A 20320-nucleotide genomic window follows, 5' to 3' on the forward strand; every position below is an offset into this window, starting at 1 on the left:
TTTTAAATTTTAAGAGCCCTTAAAATTATATTAATATCAATACTATTATTCTACCTGGCTCATTCCCCCCAAAACTCAAATTTTTTCTTCCAATTTTCTTAGTAAGCTAAAATTTAATATCATATATTCCCTCCCATCTCACTCCGTGGGGCGTAATCTATGTTATATCTGAATGTAAATAAAATTCATCTGGTAGGCGTTTTCCTTGAGTTATCTCTTAAGTCTAATGCTGTGAGACTCCTCAACCGAGGAGTCAGTTTGAATTAAACTCTCCTCTTCAATTAGTGATGTGACTTAAGCAAGTACTCCACTTTACACTAAACTTCAATTTTCTTGTCTGTAAAATGGGGATATTAACACTCTCTTTACAAAGTTATTGTAAGGAGTCTGTCTCTGAGATAGCATAAGTACAACTAAAACGCTCAATAAATGTTAGCTGTTACTGTTATGACAGTCTCTCCCTACTTTTTCTTGTTGAATCCTGTCTCTGGAAGTAATTTGGTGGAGAGATGTAAATAACTGATGATAGCCTTAGTTAAAGGAGAAGGCAATGGCAACCCACTCCATTACTCTTGCCTGGAAAATCCCATGGATGGAGGAGCCTGGTGGGCTGCAGTCCATGGGGTCGTGAAGAGTCGGACATGCCTGGGTGACTTCACTTTCACTTTTCACTTTCATGTATTGGAGAAGGAAATGGCAACCCACTCCAGTGTTCTTGCCTGGAGAATCCCAGGGACGGCAGAGCCTGGTGAGCTGCCATCTATGGGGTCGCACAGAGTCGGACACGACTGAAGCGACTTAGCAGCAGCAGCAGCTTTAGTTAAAAGGCCCAGAAGGCCCAAGGAGGAGGAGCCAATGAAGGAGGAGGAGCCTTTCAGGCATTTTGCCACCTGGGTACTAGGTGTAAGCCCAACTCATGCTGTGTGTAGATGAGGTTCATTTGTATCTCAGAGACTGGGACCCACAGAGATCCAGAACTTCAGGACTTCACGGCCCTATATAAGCTTGATTAGGGAAGCTAGAGGCCCAGAGGGCAGGTAGGAGAAATGGGGTAGGTGGCAAAAGCTGGAGGCTGCCTGTTGTCTGTTTTTCTCTTTGTTTTTGAAAGTTTATATGAAGTTGATATGTTAAAAAGATGGTCTTGTGGTTATTGAAACCCAAAGCAAAGAGGGCCCAGCCTGGTGTGGGCTTGAGATAAAATAATAGTGACCCATACAAAGACCCCCCCAGTTTCCTCAAGAGCAAAAATAACTGAAAGATTGACTGTAAGTCCTATTGGCCTGATGGATCTTTCATTAAGATGCTCTGAATAATCCTTGTTTAGAGGCCAGCTCTGTTTGAACTCAGCCAAGTGTCCTAGTTGACACCCAGTGAGTGGCATGTCACATGGCTGAGGATTAGGGAGCTCTTGACACTGACAATCTGCACTGATTTTCTCAGAAGGGCTGGCTGTAGAAAGGTGTGGAGTTCCAAAGATTTGTCTGGACCAGGACCCCAGATCAGCAGCCAGCAATGTAAGCAGGAGGTGCCTAGAAGTCCATCTTATCTTTCAGTTAGCAGGGGTTTTACTTCTTCAGTCAGACTACAGATATAGCAGAGCATTTATTTTGATCCTTTGAAGGAAGCACTTGATTGATTTAGGATTAATTGAGGAATTTTTATCTAACTTAAAAGTATGACATTATTTAATTAGAACATGTATTTGATAAATGAAATACATTTATTTCAGTTAAATAAATGTGGCACTTGATAAAAGAAAGTTAACTTTGCCTTATTGATTCTTTTAAAAAGAGTGTGTGTTTCACTTTGTAAGAGTGTAGAGAGAAAGCAGCTGAATTTCCTGCGTTAGATGGTAATTCTTATTTCTTAACTTCAGGTACATGTGTTTCAAGCTACCTTCTAGGGAGACTCAGAGACTTAGATTTATGCTCCTTAGTTATTTTGTTGACAGATTTTTTTTGTTTCTTTGCTGTTGACTCCAGGGTTTGGTGTTTGTTTGTTTTTTTTTCTTTTATTTTCCATTCTGGTTCAGATTATGTCTGGTTTTATGATTGGTTCTCCAGTCTTCGTTTAGGTCAATGTTCCCACATTCCAAAGTGGGATCTAAATTATGATTTTGCATTATTGTTCTGATTTCTTTCTGGTCTTTGACTTTGTATCATGCCCTACCTTCTCTACCGATAGCATTAGATTGTAGTTCTGTTTTTCTGATCTGAAAGTTAGGATGACCTTATATTGTTAGAATGAGTGTTTTGAAACTTGGAACATTTCCTCTAACATGTTATTTTATGTTTGTGAAATTTTTGTTTATGGTTGAAATTTGACTGCAAAGGCCGGGACATTCTGCTTGATGACGATTATTAATGAAGTTGGTAGAATTCGTTCAGAGGACTTTGTGTTTATTACTACAGAATCCAGAAATAAGCTATGGGGAACTGCTAAAATAAAATAGAACTTGCCTTCTTGGCTAAATGAGGGAAGTATTTGCATAAACTTCCTCTTTCAAGAGGAAAACCATGGGGTACTAGGCTGGAAGGGAATTAGGAGTTTGAAGGGCCTCAGATTGCATGGCTTGAAATCAGAAACGTAGCCAGGCTTCCTTTTTAGGTCATTATTTTGTTTAAGGTTCTGTGTCAGGGAAATTGCCTGGTGGTCCAGTGATTAAGACTCTGCACTTCCACTGCTGAGGGCCTGGTTTAGTCCTTGATCGGGGGACTAAGATCCCACAAGTTATGTGGCCAAAAAAAGATGTGTCGGGACCACGAAAAAGTGGTTTTCCTAAAAGTCAAGTGAGGAGATTTGCTGTCATATTGAAAGGCAGAATATGAGGACTGTCTATTCATCATAAAATATCTTCTTCCCAACTAGAGAGTAACATTCTACTTGGTGATTTCCCCCAGTCCTCAATCATTAAGAAACAAAAAACAAACAGAAAACTCAAACAAACAAAACCAAGTTGAGTGATTTTTAAAATTTAAAGCTCATTAAAATGTGAGAAAGCACATGCAAAGAAGAAGGAAAAAGTAAATTATAGCTGTATCAAAACACTGCTACTATTTTAGGTGTCAATCCCATGAAAAAATGGTTTCCCTGTTGTGTAAAGTATGGAAAATATCTGGAATTTTTCATTTAAGGTTTTCGTGTTAGCTCTGTTTGTTGTTGATAGAGATAGTAGATATAGTGGTTTAAAGCAGACACCCTGGCACTTAAGTGTCCAGGTTCAAATCATAATCCACCACATGTGAGCTCTGCCTCAATTTTTTCATCTGTAAAATGGTGATGGTGATAGCTCACAGGTTAAACGTTTGTGTAAAGGACTTAGAACATATTTGTTATTGTCATCAAAATAGTTTATTATTATAATATTAATGTATGCATACAGTAGAGTACTCTTGCCTAGAAAATCCCATGGATGGAGGAGCCTGGTAGGCTGCAGTCCGTGGGGTCGCTAAGGGTCGGACACGACTGAGCGACTTCACTTTCCCTTTTCACTTTCACACATTGGAGAAGGAAATGGCAACCCACTCCAGTGTTCTTGCCTGGAGAATCCCAGGGACGGGGGAGCCTGGTGGGCTTCCATCTATGGGGTCACACAGAGTCGGACACGACTGAAGTGACTTAGCAGCAGCAGCAGCAGCAGAGATTTTATAAGATACAGAAAAGCAGAAGAAATCAAAGTCACCCATTATTCTAAAACCCAGAGAAAACTGCCAGTGTTAACATCTTATTTTTTTAAAATGCATTTTTCTCTTACATAGTTGAACTTGTATTTCCGATTTATATTCTGATCATAACATAAACATTTTATATGCTCTTTGTAAACATAATTTAAAAAGACTACATAGGTCATCTTGTGTAACAATATTTTATGTAACCTTTCCTCAAAGTTTGACATGTGGATGGCTATCTCTGTTCCCCCTACCCATTTTAAATAGAAGCAATCATAAATTAGCCTTGGTTAGAACAGTCTGGAACCTGAGACTTCCCTGGCCAGTCTAGAGCCTGCATTTTTTTCTGTAACCAGGATGAAATCAGATCCAATTCACAAGCCAGTTAACTCAGATTTGACTGTATTATGAATGAATATGTGAGATATATCTTTGTAGAGTCTTGTCTTCTTAAGTATTAGAAGTTATTTCCTCAGACCTGAGTCCCAGAAATGGAAGAGCAGAGTCAAAGGATGAGAAATGTTTTTGATAAGAGTCATACTGACTTAAACTTGCGGCAACTGTGAAAGAGCCTGCCTCAGTTTCTATAACCCCGTGTACCCTCCTCCAGATCCGGGTTTCCTGTCAGATCTGAAATACTGAGGAAATTGTCACGCGTGCCAAAACACTGGAACAGAGTTAATACTAATTAAAATCATCACTCTGGCTCCTCCTTCTCACTCCGCCAGGGCCCTTCCTTCTTCCTTTCATAGCCTTTCCCCATCCCAGCTTTCTCTAATTCCCTTGTGTAGCTTTCCTCTTCTCCACCGGTGGGAAATCATATAATTATATTGTCCCCATTTAGAAGTTAATGATCTTAGCAGCTAGAAGTGTTATCCCCCAGCTGGATACTTGCTGGGTACCCTCAGCTGGGTACTTTTTATAAAGGGTTCCTGGAGCATAGGAACCCACAGGATGGTGCTAGATGGTGAAATTTGGGGCTCTGTAATATACAAGGAGGGAGGTATTTTGGTCTGGGCCCCTCAAGTTACATGACAGATCACATCTAAGATATAAAGCCCATTCTGGGGATGGGATGAAGTCAAGGCCAGTTTCTGAGTAACCTTCATTTCCTCACTGCCAAAGCACCAACTGCTAGAGTAGAAACACCTTTTCTTAAAGGTGAAGTACATCTCTTGGAAAACCTATCAAGGGGAGATTATTTACTGAATTGGATATAATAAAAGACTTGTCAGCAGGATAGGCAGATTCTTTACATAAAATATAGCTTTATGATACTAGGAAAGGACTCCTTTTATGGCTTTTTAATCATCTGGTTGAAATTGCCAAAGGTGTGGAGGGCCTTTGCTCCTGTGTCTGTAGCCAGTGATCTGATTAAACTGCATGTCCCTGGGACAGCATATCCAGGTACTTCTGAGTGGGACCAAGGCTCTTATTTCTGTGACCTGAACCCTGAACTCTAGAAGGTGGGTTTCTTGCTGAACTCTCTGTTTTAAGCAAGGTCTCAGGTGGCAAGGAATTGTAGACTCGTACATTTCTGATGGACCGAAAAGCCAAAGAAAAAGTTGAAGAATGTGCCAGAGAGGAGAAGAGGGTGACAGTGAGTTACCCTAGATGATGCCCTCGCTCTAGGGATGGACAAGGATGGGGACAGACACATTATGAGAGAGAACTTAAAAGGCAAGGTTTACCTGGTTCAAACAAAGCCTGTGATGTCCTGAAGGAAGAAGGAGAGGGAGAAATGGAAAGCTTAGCCAGTTGTTAGCCATCGGTGGAGCATTCCCAAGAAGCTCTTGATCATGGCAAGGTGGGAAGGTGGTCTTGAAATAGTGGGAACCAGCTGGAGCCGGCCAGATGCCAGTCTCCCCTTCCTCCCTAAAAGAAAATGCTTTGGTCCCATCGTGGCTCTTTCCTTATTTGGAGTCTTATCTCTTCCTTTGTAGCCTGATCCGGCCTGAAGATGACCTCGCTGGCCTCTGTGGTGTCTAGCCCCCATGCCCGGCTCTTCGCCTGCTTCCTCAGGCTGGGCTCTCAACAGGCCAGCCCCCTGCAGCTGCACACAGGGGCCAGCCTTGCAGCCAAGAGCCACTATGAGGTGCTGGTGCTGGGTGGGGGCAGTGGTGGGATCAGCATGGCCGCCCGCATGAAGCGGAAAGTGGGCGCAGAGAACGTGGCCATTGTTGAGCCCAGCGAGGTAAGTCTTCCCCTTATGAGTGTGTGAGTGTGTGTGTGTGTGTGTGTGTGTGTGTTGTGCACACGCACGTGCTGGTTAGGGGCTGAGGTGGGGATGACGTCATGCCCTGGGCCTCCATGTTCCCAGGTTCATGCTTCTCTTTCTGGGCATAAAAAGCAGGTTGTCCAAAAGGATTTGGAGAAGGTGGGGGGAGGGAGAGAGCAAGGACAGATCTCTTGGCTTCTTATGATCTCCTCTGTGTTAGTTTCTTAGAAGTGCCATAACAGACGACCATAAACCACATGGCTTAAAACAGATAATTTATCCTCTCACAGTTCTGAAGGCTGGAAGTGCAAAACCAAGGTGTTAGCAGGGCGATGGTTCCTCTAAAGGCTGTCCAGGGCGAGGGGAGGCCGTCCCATGCCTCTCTCCTAGCTTCTGTGGTTGTGGACAGTCCTTGGTGTTCCTTGGCTGGTCGTGCATCACTTCAGTCTCTGCCTCTGTCTTCACGTGGCCTTCCCTGTGTGTGCCAGGAGTGTCTGCACAAGACCTTTCTACAAGGACACCAGTCATTGGATTAGATTTTAGAGACAAGCCAGTAGATAAAATAGAGAGTTGAGGACACTCTAATCCAGTATGCGTGCATGCTAAGTCGTTTCAGTCGTGTCTGACTCTTTGTGACCCTTTGGACTGTACCCTACCAGACTCCTCTGTCCATGGGTCTTGCCAGGCAAGAATACTGGAGTGGTTTGTTGTGCTCTCCTCCAGGGGATCTTCTTGATCCCAGGATTGAACCTGTGTCTCTTACATCTCCTGGCAGGCAGGTTCTTTACCACTAGGGCCACCTGGGTGTGCCCTAATCCAGTATGACCTCATCTTAAATTGATTACATCTGTAAAGACCCTATTTCCAAATAAGGTCATGATCACAGGTCCCAGGGTTTGGACGTCAGCATATATTTTGAAGAGAGACAGTTCAACTCACATCATCCTCCACCTTCAATCTCATGTCCAGAGGAAAATCAGTGGTCAATGCACTTTCCTTTCCCTGTTCCAGTCTGGAGAGAAGATGAGGAGTTGATGAGTGGGGAGGCCTCTGAAAAGGTGTCAATAAGTTTGAGAAATTTAAGTGCAAGGGATTATAAGCAGATGATGAAACAGAAAAAGGCAGTAGACACCAAAAGGAAGTTGGGAAGTGTTTGTAAGGCACTATTTCATGAAAAACATTTTAAGGTTGTCCAGAGCTTCAGAAGAATAGTCCAGATTTTTGACGGTTTGCCTAATATTTCCTAAGGAACCAGATGTGCACCTGTGGGGAGCTGTATCTTTGGGAGGAAAAATCAAAATGGACCTGATGCCTGTTCAGTGGAGAGGGTAGGGCAGAAAAGGCACACTTCTTTTCAGCAAGTCTTCCCTGTACCAAATGAGGCTGCCCAGGGCTTTGCTATATTCTCTGATTGGTATGCTGTGATCTGTGGGGAGATGGTAGGGCGCTCTCTGTCAGTTTCCCCCCTTTTGAAATAGAAGAGCTAAGTTTAAGTTTCAGCTCTCCCCACCTTTAAAAAATTATTAAAATAAATTTTATTTATTTATTTTTGGCTGTACTGGGTCTTTGTTGCTGCACACTGGCTTTCGCTAGTTTTGGTGAGTGGGACTACTCTCTAGCTGCAGTGCAAGGGCTTCTCACTGCCGTGACTTATTGCAGAGCTCAGGCTCTAGGGTGCTCAGGCTTCAGTAGTTGTGGCACGTGGACTCAGTAGTTATGGCTCATAGGCTTGCTTGCTCTGAGGCATGTGGGATCTTCCTGGATCAGGGATCCAACCTGTGTGTCCTATATTGGCAGGTGGATTCTTTACCACTGAGCCGCCAGGGAAGCCCCGATTTCCTTTTTAAAGTGACTTTAATTCAGGGACAACATTTTTAATGACAGTGGTCTGAGAGTTGCATTTGGTGGCCTCTGGTGGATTATAGTTATCCCATGGAAGGTCTCCTATGGGGCTATTCTTTGTAATGCAACAGGCTCCTCTGAGGCACCGGACACAATTCAAGAGGGCAGGATGGAGTCTGCCTTGCTCCGTGAGGATGTGCATGACAGGGCTTCTGAGAGGAGCTGCCAGTGGTTCAGGTGTTTGGTACTTTCCTTCCTGTGTCTGGTTTAGGGATGGCTGGAGTGCATACTTGTTGGCAGTCTGAAAAAATGATCTGAGTTTGTATTTTCATTCCCTTTCCTGTTTAAGATGGACTTGACATCATTGAGCTCTCACAGCTGGTGACCTCTGCCCCCATTTGATCCCACGCATTTTGGCTGTAGGGAGATTGCAAAGCTGTTCCTATATCCTCGTCACTCTCTGGGGCTGTTGGCAATTCTGTCTGGCCAGTTTGAGGCATTTTGATAACGTTGAGATCTCTTGGTCCTCCAGTCTACTCCGTGGATACATGGGAATTCTCAGAGGCTATTAAACCAATCTGCCCTTTGACTCTGAGTCTAGGACTTTCACAACTAACTGAGGTAAAGAGTGGACCATCTAAAGCAAGAAAACTCCAGAAAATACTGAAAGTTTGGGTATCAGGGGGTAGGATCTGATGCCTCCTGGCTTTGGGTGTAAAAACCTCTTAGAAAGGAGAAGAGAGCCTCCGGATAGCTGCTGTCCTCCCCTTGGGCTTGGGAAACACAGGGGGAAGTTAATGAAGTTCTGAGCATCCCCAAAGTGGCAGACAACTTTTCAGACTTGCCCCACAAACTTCTGAGTAACCATATTTAGCCTTCTGGATTTAATTTTTCTTTATATCTGTATACATGAAATGGGCTCATAATATATACGTGTATGTGCTAAGTGCTAAGTCACTTCAGCTGAGTCTAATTCTGTATGACCCCATGGACTGTAGCCTGGCAGGCTCCTCTGTCCATGGGATTCTCCAGGCAAGAATACTGGAGTGGGTTGCCATGCCCTCCTCCAGGCGATCGTCCCAACCCAGGGATCGAACCCACATCTCTTATGTCTTCTGCACTGGCAGGCAGGTGCTTTCCCACTAGTGCCACCTGGGAAGCCCGTGTATGTATGTATGCTTGTTTATTTAGCATGTGGGCTTTCCAGGTGGCACACCTGCCAATGCAGAAGACGCAGGTTTGATCCCTGGGTTGGGAAGATCCAGTGAAGAAGGAAATGGCAACCCATTCCAGTATTCTTGCCTGAAGAATTCCATGGACAGAGGAGCCTGGCAGGCTATAGTCCATGGGGTTGCAAAAGATTTGGAAGTGACTTAGTGACTAACACAACAATAAATTTAGCATGTACATGTTAAACACCAGATCTACTCTTAGTCGTTCAGTCGTGTCCGACTCTTTGTGACACCGTGGTCTGTCCATGGAATTCTCTAGGTAAGAATACTGGAGTGGGTTGCCATTCCCTTCTGTGGGGGATCTTCCTGACCCAGGGATCTAATCAAGCAGACAGATTCTTTACCATCTGAGCTACCTTACCTACAAAAGAATTCAGCCAAGATCAGCAAAAAACGTCATAAACTATCTTTAGTGACCACTGTATTATTTATTGCTTAAAGTGGATTTAAGGTAACTGTCCTTCAGAATTTAACATAGTAGGAAACACCAGTGGAGTTGGTGGGGGAAGACTAACCTTTTGGAGACTTCTCTGTGATGCTTCAAGGGTCAGGAGGGAGGAATTGGGAGAGTCTAGCTCGTGTACCTTTAGCTATGACTCTTTTGATCAGCTTCACATTGTAATGAATCTCCAAATACTTTGGTTTTTAGACACATTTCTACCAGCCCATCTGGACCCTGGTGGGTGCTGGTGCCAAACCATTATCCTCATCTGGCCGTCCCACAGCAAACGTGATTCCATCTGGTGTGGAGTGGATCAAAGCTAGGGTGGCTGGTCTGAATCCAGACGAGAACTGCATCCACACAGATGATGACAAGAAGGTAAGCACTGGGGTCCTTTGCTTTTGTTAACCTGAGGGTTTATACTGAATGCACATTGCATCAAAATGGACAGCTTCGTGGTGAGAGGGTGGGGTATCTGTTTGTGTGTGCTTGTGTGTGTGCTGAATACTGTGTGAGATGGGAAGGGTGTGGGGAAAGGAGGACGGGATAGATGGAAGGACTGAGTGATGCTGAATTAAAAAATGAGCAATGAAGACCAGCATTTGTTGAAAACCACTGTTTGCCCCGTTGCTTACTACAGTAGCACGTACCTGAATTCTTACTGAACAGACACTACTGCTCTGTGTTAAAATACCAGATACCTCCCTCCCTCCTTTTTCCTTTGAAGCAGTGGGCCTCTCCATCTGACAGATGGCCCTGCAGAGGAAGGGGCTGTTGGAAAGTATCCATCTGAGTCACACTAGTGGGTGCTGTGCTGTGTGACTGTGGTTGGTGTTAGGGCTAAGAATTTCTGCTGCTGTAGCTTGAGTGTCACAGTTGCTCAGCCCCATAGGCGTCTCCTCCCATCCCCACCACACTTGGATCCCAACTTTTCAGCAGCTGCAGCCCCTGGGTTTGACTGAGGGGATGAGGGCAGGATGGTGAGAAGACAGGCTCAGAAGCCATCCTGTCCCCTCATCTGCTGCTGAGCCTGGGACAGCTGCCATGCTGTCCCCGGCCTGTCCCAGGGTCTGGTGGCTCTTGGGCCCTCAGGGTGTAATTGGCCTTAATACCCTGACCCATATCCCTCCAAACTGGGCACTCCAGAATTTTCACAGAACTGTAGAATCAGAGTTGGTGGAAATCTTTCAGCTTTAACCTCTTGCTCTAAGCAGGGACCATTGGCTGCAGGCATTCTCAACCTTTCCTTAGGTCATGGATCTATCCAAGCAGGACCTTAGCCAGCTGTATAGAATGCATATATGTGCCTAATTTTGCATTTAATTTCAAGGAGTACAGAGATTTTTTGTAGCCTTTCCCTGAACCCTGATCAAGATTACCTGCCTAGCTTCTGCTCGTCCTTCCTTCCTCCCTCCCTCAGTATTTATTTATATTAAGCATTATTATAACCTGTGTATACAGTTTTAAGGATATACGAATGAACCAAAAAGGAGAAATATCTTTATTGTTCAAGATTTTATATTCTAGTGGAGGAGGACATACAATAAACAATAAACGTAATACGTAAGTTATATAGTATGTTAGAAGGTGATGAATGTTAATTAAAAAATAGAGCCGAGTTACTTGGACTTGGGCACAGGGGTTGGGGGGTGAATTTAAAGTGGGTAGGTATTTACATGTCCCACTTCTCTGAAGTTAGCACTCTTCATTTTTTTTAGTCAAACAGGTTATATAAAAGTTCTTCCTTTAATGAGTCAGAACTCACCTTCCTGTAATCTCTTTTCTGTTTTGTCTTTGGCCTCTAAGGTGTTAGTGGCCGTAATATTTTCTTGTTCCTTATTCTTCCTGTAGTGTGGGAGAGAAGGTCTTCTCTATTTTCAGTGGAGAAACCCTCCAGCTATTTGAAAGTGGCTCTTAGAGTCCGTGTCTGTCTTCTTCTCCTCCTGTCCCCACTTCCCTCAGGTCTCATGGGCTCCAATCCCTTCCCTACCTTCTTTATCCTGCATTGGACATCATCTGGCTTGTTAGTGCCCTGTGATCCATGGCCCCAGTAGGTGCCTGGGAGAGTAACCAATGCTATAGAACAGCCCAGAATAGTGTGGGACCCTTCTCTTCCACAATTGGCTAGAGCCCAAGCTAGCATTTGCCAGTGACAATTCTCACAGTGCTGATTCATGCTGGACTAGAGACCATGGGTCTTTTTATCACATGATCTACTGTTGAGTCAGGCATCCCCCATCCTAAAATATATACATATATATATATATATATATGTGTGTGTGTGTTTACAAATAAATATATATTTATTGGCATTAAATTTAAAAATTTATATATTTTTTATATATTGTTTTTCCCATGTTGATAAACGTCCTTATTTTCCCCAACATCTCCAGGAGAACAGACTGAATTAAACGCAAGACTGTTCTCAGTTCATAGGATTGAGCTTTGGGGCTTCTTTTCCTCACCAGTCTGCTGCCAGCTCAAGGGACCAGCAGACCTGTATCTTTGAAGACATATCACCCCTTTGGTACAGCAGTGCCTGACTCCTAGTCAGATCCCTCTGTGCTGCAGGAGTAGCTCAGTACCTCTGTGATTGGCTTTGTGTATATCTTAAGGAACATAAACTTGTCTCACCTCTTGAGAATGAGAGGTACTGGGAGGCGCCCTCACTTCTGAATCCTGCTTAGACTCTAAGGTCTAGACACTTGGGAGAGTTGTAGTGCCTTGTTAGGGCTAAGGAATGAGGTGGTATATAAACTGGTGAGACTTTTGTCCAGGATTTTTTAAGCAAAAGTATTCCATAGCCAGGGCTTCCCTTGTGGCTCAGCTGGTAAAGAATCTGCCTGCAATGTGGGAGATCTGGGTTCAGTCCCTGGGTTAAGAAAGTCCCCTGGAGAAGGGAAAGTCTACCCACTCCAGAATTCTCTCTAGAGAATTCTGTGGACTGTATAGTCCATGGGGTTGCAAAGAGTTGGACATGACTGAGCGGCTCTCTCTTTTCACTTTCTATTCCATAGCCAAGTATCAGAAATCTACATATTATGTCTCATTTTCTTGCTTTTGGTTCATCCTCCCTGCTTGCCTGGATCTTTTACACTTGTGATTCTGTCATCCAGTTGGCAGTTTTTCCTTGCCTTTATCCATGATGGATTCATTTAAGTTCAAGGTTTTAATTCTTCAACATGTCCCTAGAGAACTTTTTTCCTAGCATACATGAGTCAATCAGTATTCTTTTGAAAATATTAGGCAATTTACGTAATCATTTCCATCGTTTGTTTACACTTTCCTATCCTGTCCACAACGTGAAGGACACAATGTGAGGGCACTGCTGAAGGCCAGGCTCAGTGTGTCTCTGACTCTTCCCCGACCCAGGGGTCTGTCTGTTTGGAGTGTGTTCCATAGGCCCAGTGTGTAGATGGATCCTTGCCCCTTCTCCAGACTTAACCTGGTTCTGTTCCTTGTTCCTGCTCCAGCACACTGGCCTCTCCTCTCCTCAGACTCCTCAGCCGCCTTCTTCCCTGGTACATGTGCATAGGCTGCTTCCACCTCCTCCCCAGCTAACTCCTACTCATCTTTATCTTCGACATGGCCTCCCTGACCTACCAGAGTAGTCAGGATTCCCCCTAGACTTGCCATCCCAGCACTGTGTGGTTTAGTAATTGTCTGTGTGGCTATCTGTTCACGTCTGTCTTGCCCACTAGACTGAAATCCTGGAGGGGTAGGAACTGGGTCTTTCTTGTTCGGTGTTGTATCTCCAGGACTTAGCATAATATCTGTCATATAGAAGGTGTTCAGTCAATCTTTGTGATCAAGTTGTACCTCAATTTCTTCATCTTTAAAATAGTACTAATACCTACTTCACTGGGTTGTTGTGAGGATTGAATGAATTAAAACATGTAAAATATTCAGGACAGTGCCTTGTACAAAGTGAATGCTTAAGAAATGTTGCTGTTACTACTTTTAAAAGAATACATGAGGGATTTACCTGATGGTCCAGTGGTTAAGACTCCATGCATCCACTGCAGGGGATGTGAGTTTGATCTTTAATCAGGAAACTAAGATCTCACATGCTGTGTGGTGCAACCAAAAAGTTAGAAAAAAAAAAAAAAGGAAGGAAAAAATAGTATATGGGAATAAAAAGGAAAAGTAAATATTTATTGAGTATCCACTGTGCTCACAGAGTTCTTTACTGCTGACTGATGGGAAGTAGGTTTGCAGTCTGCAAACACTTGCTGATGCCTTCTTTTTCTAAATTGTTAAAAGACATCTTTTTATTAGATGATCCTGGAGTTTTGAAATGGATAAACATCTTGTTTACTAAATTGTTAGTGTCATAATTTACCTCTCCCAGCCCCTCATAAAAAATTACAAAACACTTGTCCATATTTAGCCTTTTGGCAAGGTCTGCACTGTTCTCTGAAACTGCTCAGAAGTTTTGTCTACAAGTTTTTGTAATTCCTAGGAGTTTAGATCATCTGGCCTGGGAACTTGAACTCATTCAAAGTACATGAAGTGTTCTTGTGTTGTTTGCTACTTTAGGATCTAGTCTCCCTTACTTTTTTTCATAATCTTAAGCTTGTATATTATTAGTCCATAAAAATAATCAATATTATGTTCTAATAGAACCATCAAGGCATGCACAAACCAAAGGCTTTTCTTGACAGTGCTCATATGTCTTACATGTGGGTCAGGACCCCCAGATCCTATGCCATCTCTGACCTTACACCCTGAAGAGTTCATTCAGCCATTTAATGAGCTTGGTACACTTTCCTACAGAACAAGGAATTTAAGGGCACTCGGTCTCTATGGGTAGGCAAATCAAACAGTTGAAGATGTATCTATTATCTGTCCACTTTGATAGATTGTATTTTTCACAAGCAGCTGAAATCAACCATCTACCTATCCATTCATCCAACAAATGTTACAGACTTCCTCACTTTAGTGTCTTGTGTTAGATTCTAGGACTATAAGGAATAAGACATAACCTTTATCCTTTAGGAGTGTTCAGTGTAGTGAGGAGGACACTGCTGCTGAATAACACAAGTGCTAAAAAGCATTAAGTCCACTGTGCTGAGGGAGCTGCTGGGAGGGGCCAGCAGGGAGGGGGACTGAGTCATAGGCAGGTCTCACGGTGAAGGTGACCTTGGAGCCAGGTCTCCTCGGTCAGGACCTCTTCGGCAACTTGCTCCCTTTGGCTCCCCGGCCCAACCCAAGCTCCTTCAGGTCTCGGAGGACCCTCTCTTCCACTGTGATCTGCCCAGCTGGCCGCTCTGCTTCTCAATTTTTGTTTTCCACAAGCAACTGAAACCAACCATCTACCTCTCCACCTGTCCAGCCTTGTCTGCAAGGCTGTGGCAGTCACCACCTGTGGCTCCAGGCTGAGCTACCACATTCACTGCTGTCATTCTCCAGTTCTGTAGGCAAGTCCCTTTACTCTATATCCTTTTTGCTTACACTTTTGTACTTCAGCTTGTCTTCCTCCTGATCCTGAACCCACATTTCCATCATAATAAGTATGGATACTTTTGCCCTCAGCATGGATGAGCACAATGCCTATATTTAAAGAGCGGAGTTTTAAATTCCAAACAGCTCATTCAGTAGGATCAGGTAGGTTCTATCACATCTTTTTCAGTGTCCCTCAAAAGAGCAGTTTCTCAGCTACACTGTTGATCCAGTCTATACGACAGGACAGATTGGCCTGAGATTCACACAGTACCCTGTAGGTGGGATTTACAGGTTAACTTTTAAAGAAAGTTGATTGTTTTAAGATTGGAAAGTCATCCTCCCAGCCTTCAACATGAAACAGTCAGTTCAATCACTCAGTCATGTCCGACTCTTTGCAACCCCGTGGACTGTAGCACACCAGGCTTTCCTGTCTATCAACAACTCCCAGAGCTCATATCCATCGAGTCAATGATGGCATGAAACAGTGTTAACACAAATAACTGTGGTCTCTTTTCTGTTGTGCTCCACTGTGTAAAAGTACAGGTATCTCACGCTCCCAGGAGCCGGGCATGTTATAGATTTGTGAAGCACTGACACATGAGGCAGCAGAGAATGGGCAGCAGAGAGGCGGGCACAGTGGCACACGGGAGTGTTCACCCCTGCCTGCTGGCCCGCCCACCATCTGCAGCCGCATGTTACAAGATGGAGACGCAGGAGGGGCTACTCATGTCTGGGGTCTGAGTCAGTTCTGGGGCTGCCACTTTTTGGGTCTTTGTCTAAAATGTCATTTTTTATGTTGCAGATCTCCTACAAATATCTTATCATTGCTCTTGGAATCCAGCTGGACTATGAGAAGGTACTTAAAACATTTTTTAAAATGTATTTTTGGCTCTGCTGGGCCTTTGTTGCTTTTGCACAGGCTTTCTCTAGTTGTGACGAGCAGAGGCTACTCTCTAGTTGCAGCACATGGGCTTCTCATTGCAGTGACTTCTGTTAGTGCGGAGCATGGGTTCTAGGGCGCACAGGTTTCAGTAGTTGCAGATCACGGACTCTAGAGCACAGGCTCAGTCGTTGTGGTGTACAGGCATAGTTGCTCTGTGGCCTGTGGGATCTTCCCGGACCAGGGATCAAACCCATGTCTCCTGCGTTGGCAGGTGGATTCCCATCTAATGTGTCACCAGGGAAGTCTGAGAAGGTACTGTTTTAAGCTACTTCTATTACTGTCATGGGCTTCCCAGGTGGTTCAGTGGTAAAGAATCCACTGCCAATGCAGAAGATGCATGAGATGATGGGTTTGATTCCTGGGTTGGGAAGATCACCTGGACTAGGAAATGACAACCTGCTCCAGTATTCTTGCCTGGAAAAATGATATGGACGGAGGAAACTGGTGGGCTACAGTCCATGGGGGTCACAAGGAGTCAGACACAACTGAGCATGCTTACATAAGTGTGTTATACTGGCCTACTTATGCTATGATCAAAACTACATTTGGTTGTTTTATACTCATTTTGACAAGAAAGAGTATTAAGAAATCCTCTTTCAGTTTTATTTCTCAGCAGGCTTTTTATGGTTTTAAGAAAGTCTTCTCTAAGATTCTGTCAGTGATCATCATATGTTCTAGCTTCAGGCTTTAATCAGAGTTCAGCATGTCCAGGGCCTGATGGTAATTCGTACAAAACAGCATCCTTTCCCACACTTAACAAGAAAACTACCTTTCTCTGTAGGACTGAGTTGGTTGTATTTCCTTTGAAAGTAAGATTTAGATTGTGAATTCTTAAGCAGAATTTAAGGGTAGAATACCAGCAGTTAGCTTATCAGGCACGGAAGGGATGTCTAAGTTTTGTTGTATAGAGGCTGGGTTTTTGGTATAAAGTGACTGACACAATATAAATGCTGCCCCAGCAGTTCCTTAGACCTCCCTTTTCAGTGAGCTAGGGAGCCAGATGCCCTCTGACAATTTGTGAGATTCAAATTTATTTTCCTAAAGCATAATGGAGTGAGTTAGTAATTATGATTTCTAGAAGCTTCTTGGGGAATATGAATAAGTAGTTGAAGCACATAAAGCATTGTGATAACCAGGTCACAAGTTTCAGGAAAGTGGTTTAGGTGAGGGCCTCATCTGAGTTGCATCCGTAGGGAGTGTGATGTGTGTTTCTGGGTTAAAAACCAGAATAGTGACATGCCCAGTGTAGGAAGTAGAAGAAATGACCTGGTACCTGTTCTGTGAAGGTTTAAACAAGCCATGGATTAGTGTGGAGGTTGTGATGAGTTTGGTGCCATGGGTCATGAGCCTCATATAAACAATAAGCCATGGAGGACTCTATGGAGAAAGGTGCCAGTGATAGCTTCTGGGAAGTCCATGCCTCTTCAAAAGGTCCACCAGAGTCGACTTAACAAAGGTAGCCTATCTCTATGGTCATGTCACCCTGATGGCTCAAGTTCTCACACAGAACTGTCTGAAGACACCAGTGCTGAAAGTGCTTGCACCTTCTTGCAGTAAACCAAGAAACAATAATATTTAAAAGTAGCTGTTACTGTGGAGTCTCTACCATGTGCCAGGGACTATGCAAAGAATCTAATATTGATTCCTCATGACTGCTTGAGAGGTAGAAATTTTTTATCTCCTCTTGATAGATGAGGAAACCGAGGCTAAGAGGATGTGAGTAATGTTTCCAGGGCTACTGTGTAACTTAGCAGTCTTGAAGATACTAGAAAACTACCCAGGCAAAGGAGAGATGGCTTTGATGAGGATGCCAAGGTGTGTGGACCTCGGGGGCAGGATGTTGTTGGGCCTCCAGAAGGACTGATCTCTGATCTGGGCTTTGCTGAACGTGAGCAAGCTTCTCTCTGCCCAGCTGCCTCTGCCTCTGCCTCTTCCCCCACCAGCTCCCAGTGAATCTCTGTAGTGCCGTGTCCCGCTCTCTGGTCTTCTCAGTGTGGAAGGATGATCCACGGCTCCCCACAGAGTGGGGGTCAGATCTCATCTCTTTCTCAGACTTTCCTGCTCCTTCTGCTTCCGGGTTTCCAGGGAAGCACCTTGGATTCAGAGGTGTCATAAACTGCCCTTTAGGAACAACTCTCCTTAAAAGGAACTCGGTTACTACTTTATGGAACCGTTTTCCTTGATAACAGCTTCTTCAGACTAGAGAAATATGATGAAGGCAGACTGGCTATTTATTTATCTCTTGGAGCCTGAGTTTTGCTTTGGGAGCTGGAAAGCATGGAGGTCCTGTGGGAAGGGCCACAGGCCGTGGGCAGGGGCCTCAGTATCTAGTTGTGTAAGAGTCTAGGTGGGTCTCTCAACCTTGCTCTTTAGTTTCCTCATCTTTGTCTGTGGGTTGGTAATATTCCACCCCCTCCCTCAGAGTAGTGAGTAGAGTGAATATTAGCATAGATGTGAGACTGCAGAAACATTCAAATGCAGGGTGATTTTCTAATAGTAAGTGGTTACTGTTGTTGAGACTGCTAATATTACAGCTACTTAAACTGTAGCAGAAGATATGGTTAACAATCAGAGGAATACTTGCTCTTAACATGTAATGGAGGAGACCGCAGGACTCTGTTTCCCTGTGACTTGAGGAACAGGTGTTGGGCGATTCCATGAGTCACGAGTGGGTGCCCTTCAGCCTGGAGAGGTTTTGAAGGACCGCTCATCTTGAGACTGTTTTTGAGGGTTCTCTGATCATTCTTGAGTCTCTTAACTCACTCATTTCCATCTCCATTGTGTTATATGAACCTTCTAACATTTAAGAGAAGGACCCAGTTAATCTTCCTGACAGGAATACACTGACATTTACAGAGCATGTACCATACACGTGTCGTTTTTCTAGTCATCTTATACTGTGGTCTCTTTGCTCCTGCCAGCAATCCTACAGAGCAGTTACTTTTATCCCCATTTCACAGATGATGAACATAAGCGTTTCAGTGGGCATCAGAATTACCTGGAGGGACCTGTTAAAACAGATTTCTGGGCTTGCCTCTGAGTTTCTGATCCAGTGAGTTTGAGCTAGGGTCTAGTAATCTGTATTTATAACAAGTTCCCAGGTGGTGCTGTTTTGGGGACAACACTTGAGACCTACTACCTGATTTATTGGGCCATTTACTGGGGATCACAATGCTTGTAAGTGGAAGAGCTAGGACTCAAACTGGAGTCTGTAGGTTCTCAAGTCCATACTTTTAATTTCCTGCCTTTGCTGCTTTTATCAAGCGCTTGGCCTGGTTCAACCTGATACAGGGTAATTTAATTTTGTTATTACTGATGGAGTGGCTCTTGGTTCTGCCTGTTGTTCTTCTCCCTCCTAATAAGAAAACTTGTTCTCCAAAAAGGAATTAAGGCTAGCTTCTTGTCCTCACTCTGATGGTGGGAAGAGAGGTTCAAATTCTGGTCTCCAGGCCACAGAGACCCAGGGTTTCCCCTCAGCCTCACCTGTTCTCCACTTTGGCAGATGACTGCAGGCCCCACAGCTCTGGGCTTAGCAGACCCCCCACTCACCTGCTAGTGCCGCTGTGTGTGAGTTCAGGAGGCTCAAAATTGTGCTGAAATACATGAAGGTGGTAGAAATGACAGCGAAGAAGGCTTCTAAACACAGATTCCATTTTCACTTTTGTTAAATAATCATTTCTTTGTGTGCTTTGTTGCAGATCAAAGGCCTCCCTGAAGGTTTTGCCCATCCCAAAATAGGGTCCAATTACTCAGTGAGGACAGTGGAGAAGACATGGAAAGCTCTGCAGGACTTCAAGGAGGGCAATGCCATCTTTACCTTCCCTAACACTCCAGTGAAGTGCGCTGGGGCCCCGCAGAAGATCATGTACTTATCAGAAGCCTATTTCAGGAAGGTATGTTTCCTTTCCAGAGATGGGCAAGGAGGGCAGAAGGGATATCATTTTTATCCATGTCAAAATACCATTTTTGTTTCTAAATTTAATAGTTCAGTCACTAAATCGTGTCCAACTCTGCAACCCCATGGACTGCAGCACACCAGGCTTCCCTGTCCTCCTCTATCTCCTGGAGTTTGCTCAAATTCATGTCCATTGAGCAGATGATGCTATCTGACCATCTCTTCCTCTACTGCCCACTTCTCCAAAGTCTTGGAGCTTCAGGGTCAGCCTCAGTCCTTCCAATGAATTTTCAGGGTTGATTTCCTTTAAGATTGACTGGTTTGATCTCCTTGCTGTCCAAGGGACTCTTAAGAGTCTTTTCCAGCACCACGATTGGGAAGCATGCATTTTTATTTTTTATTTCACATGTGTAAAATTATGTAACTGAAAGTTTGCAAAATAGAAAAAAGATGTCATTCATAATCTAATTGCTTTGGTATAGCTACTGTTATCAGTTTGATACGTACTTCCATTGTCTTCCCTATTTTTTAACATGGTTAAAATCATGCTGTCAGTTCAGTCACTCAGTCATGTCCAACTCTTCTCTACCCCATGGACTGCAGCATGCTGGTCCTCCTTATCCATCACCAACTCC

The 20320-nt window shown here is 44.0% G+C and overlaps 1 protein-coding gene across 1 annotated transcript in view; it reads left to right on the forward strand.

Annotated features, from left to right (window-relative positions):
* The window catches only part of SQOR (sulfide quinone oxidoreductase), a 48428-nt gene that overhangs the window by 14638 nt on the left and 13470 nt on the right, over positions 1-20320 (forward strand). Inside the window, exons 2-5 of the mRNA XM_055435788.2 lie at positions 5612-5862; positions 9610-9780; positions 15650-15703; positions 19489-19683. Coding sequence (XP_055291763.2) covers positions 5629-5862; positions 9610-9780; positions 15650-15703; positions 19489-19683 — 654 coding nt within the window. The 5' untranslated portion in view covers positions 5612-5628. The remainder of the gene's footprint in view (positions 1-5611; positions 5863-9609; positions 9781-15649; positions 15704-19488; positions 19684-20320) is intronic.

Source organism: Moschus berezovskii, chromosome 9 (genome assembly GCF_049115385.1).
Source record: "Moschus berezovskii isolate FMDL1 chromosome 9, NW_MosBer_1.0, whole genome shotgun sequence".
In the NCBI taxonomy this organism is placed as follows: Eukaryota; Metazoa; Chordata; class Mammalia; order Artiodactyla; family Moschidae; genus Moschus; species Moschus berezovskii.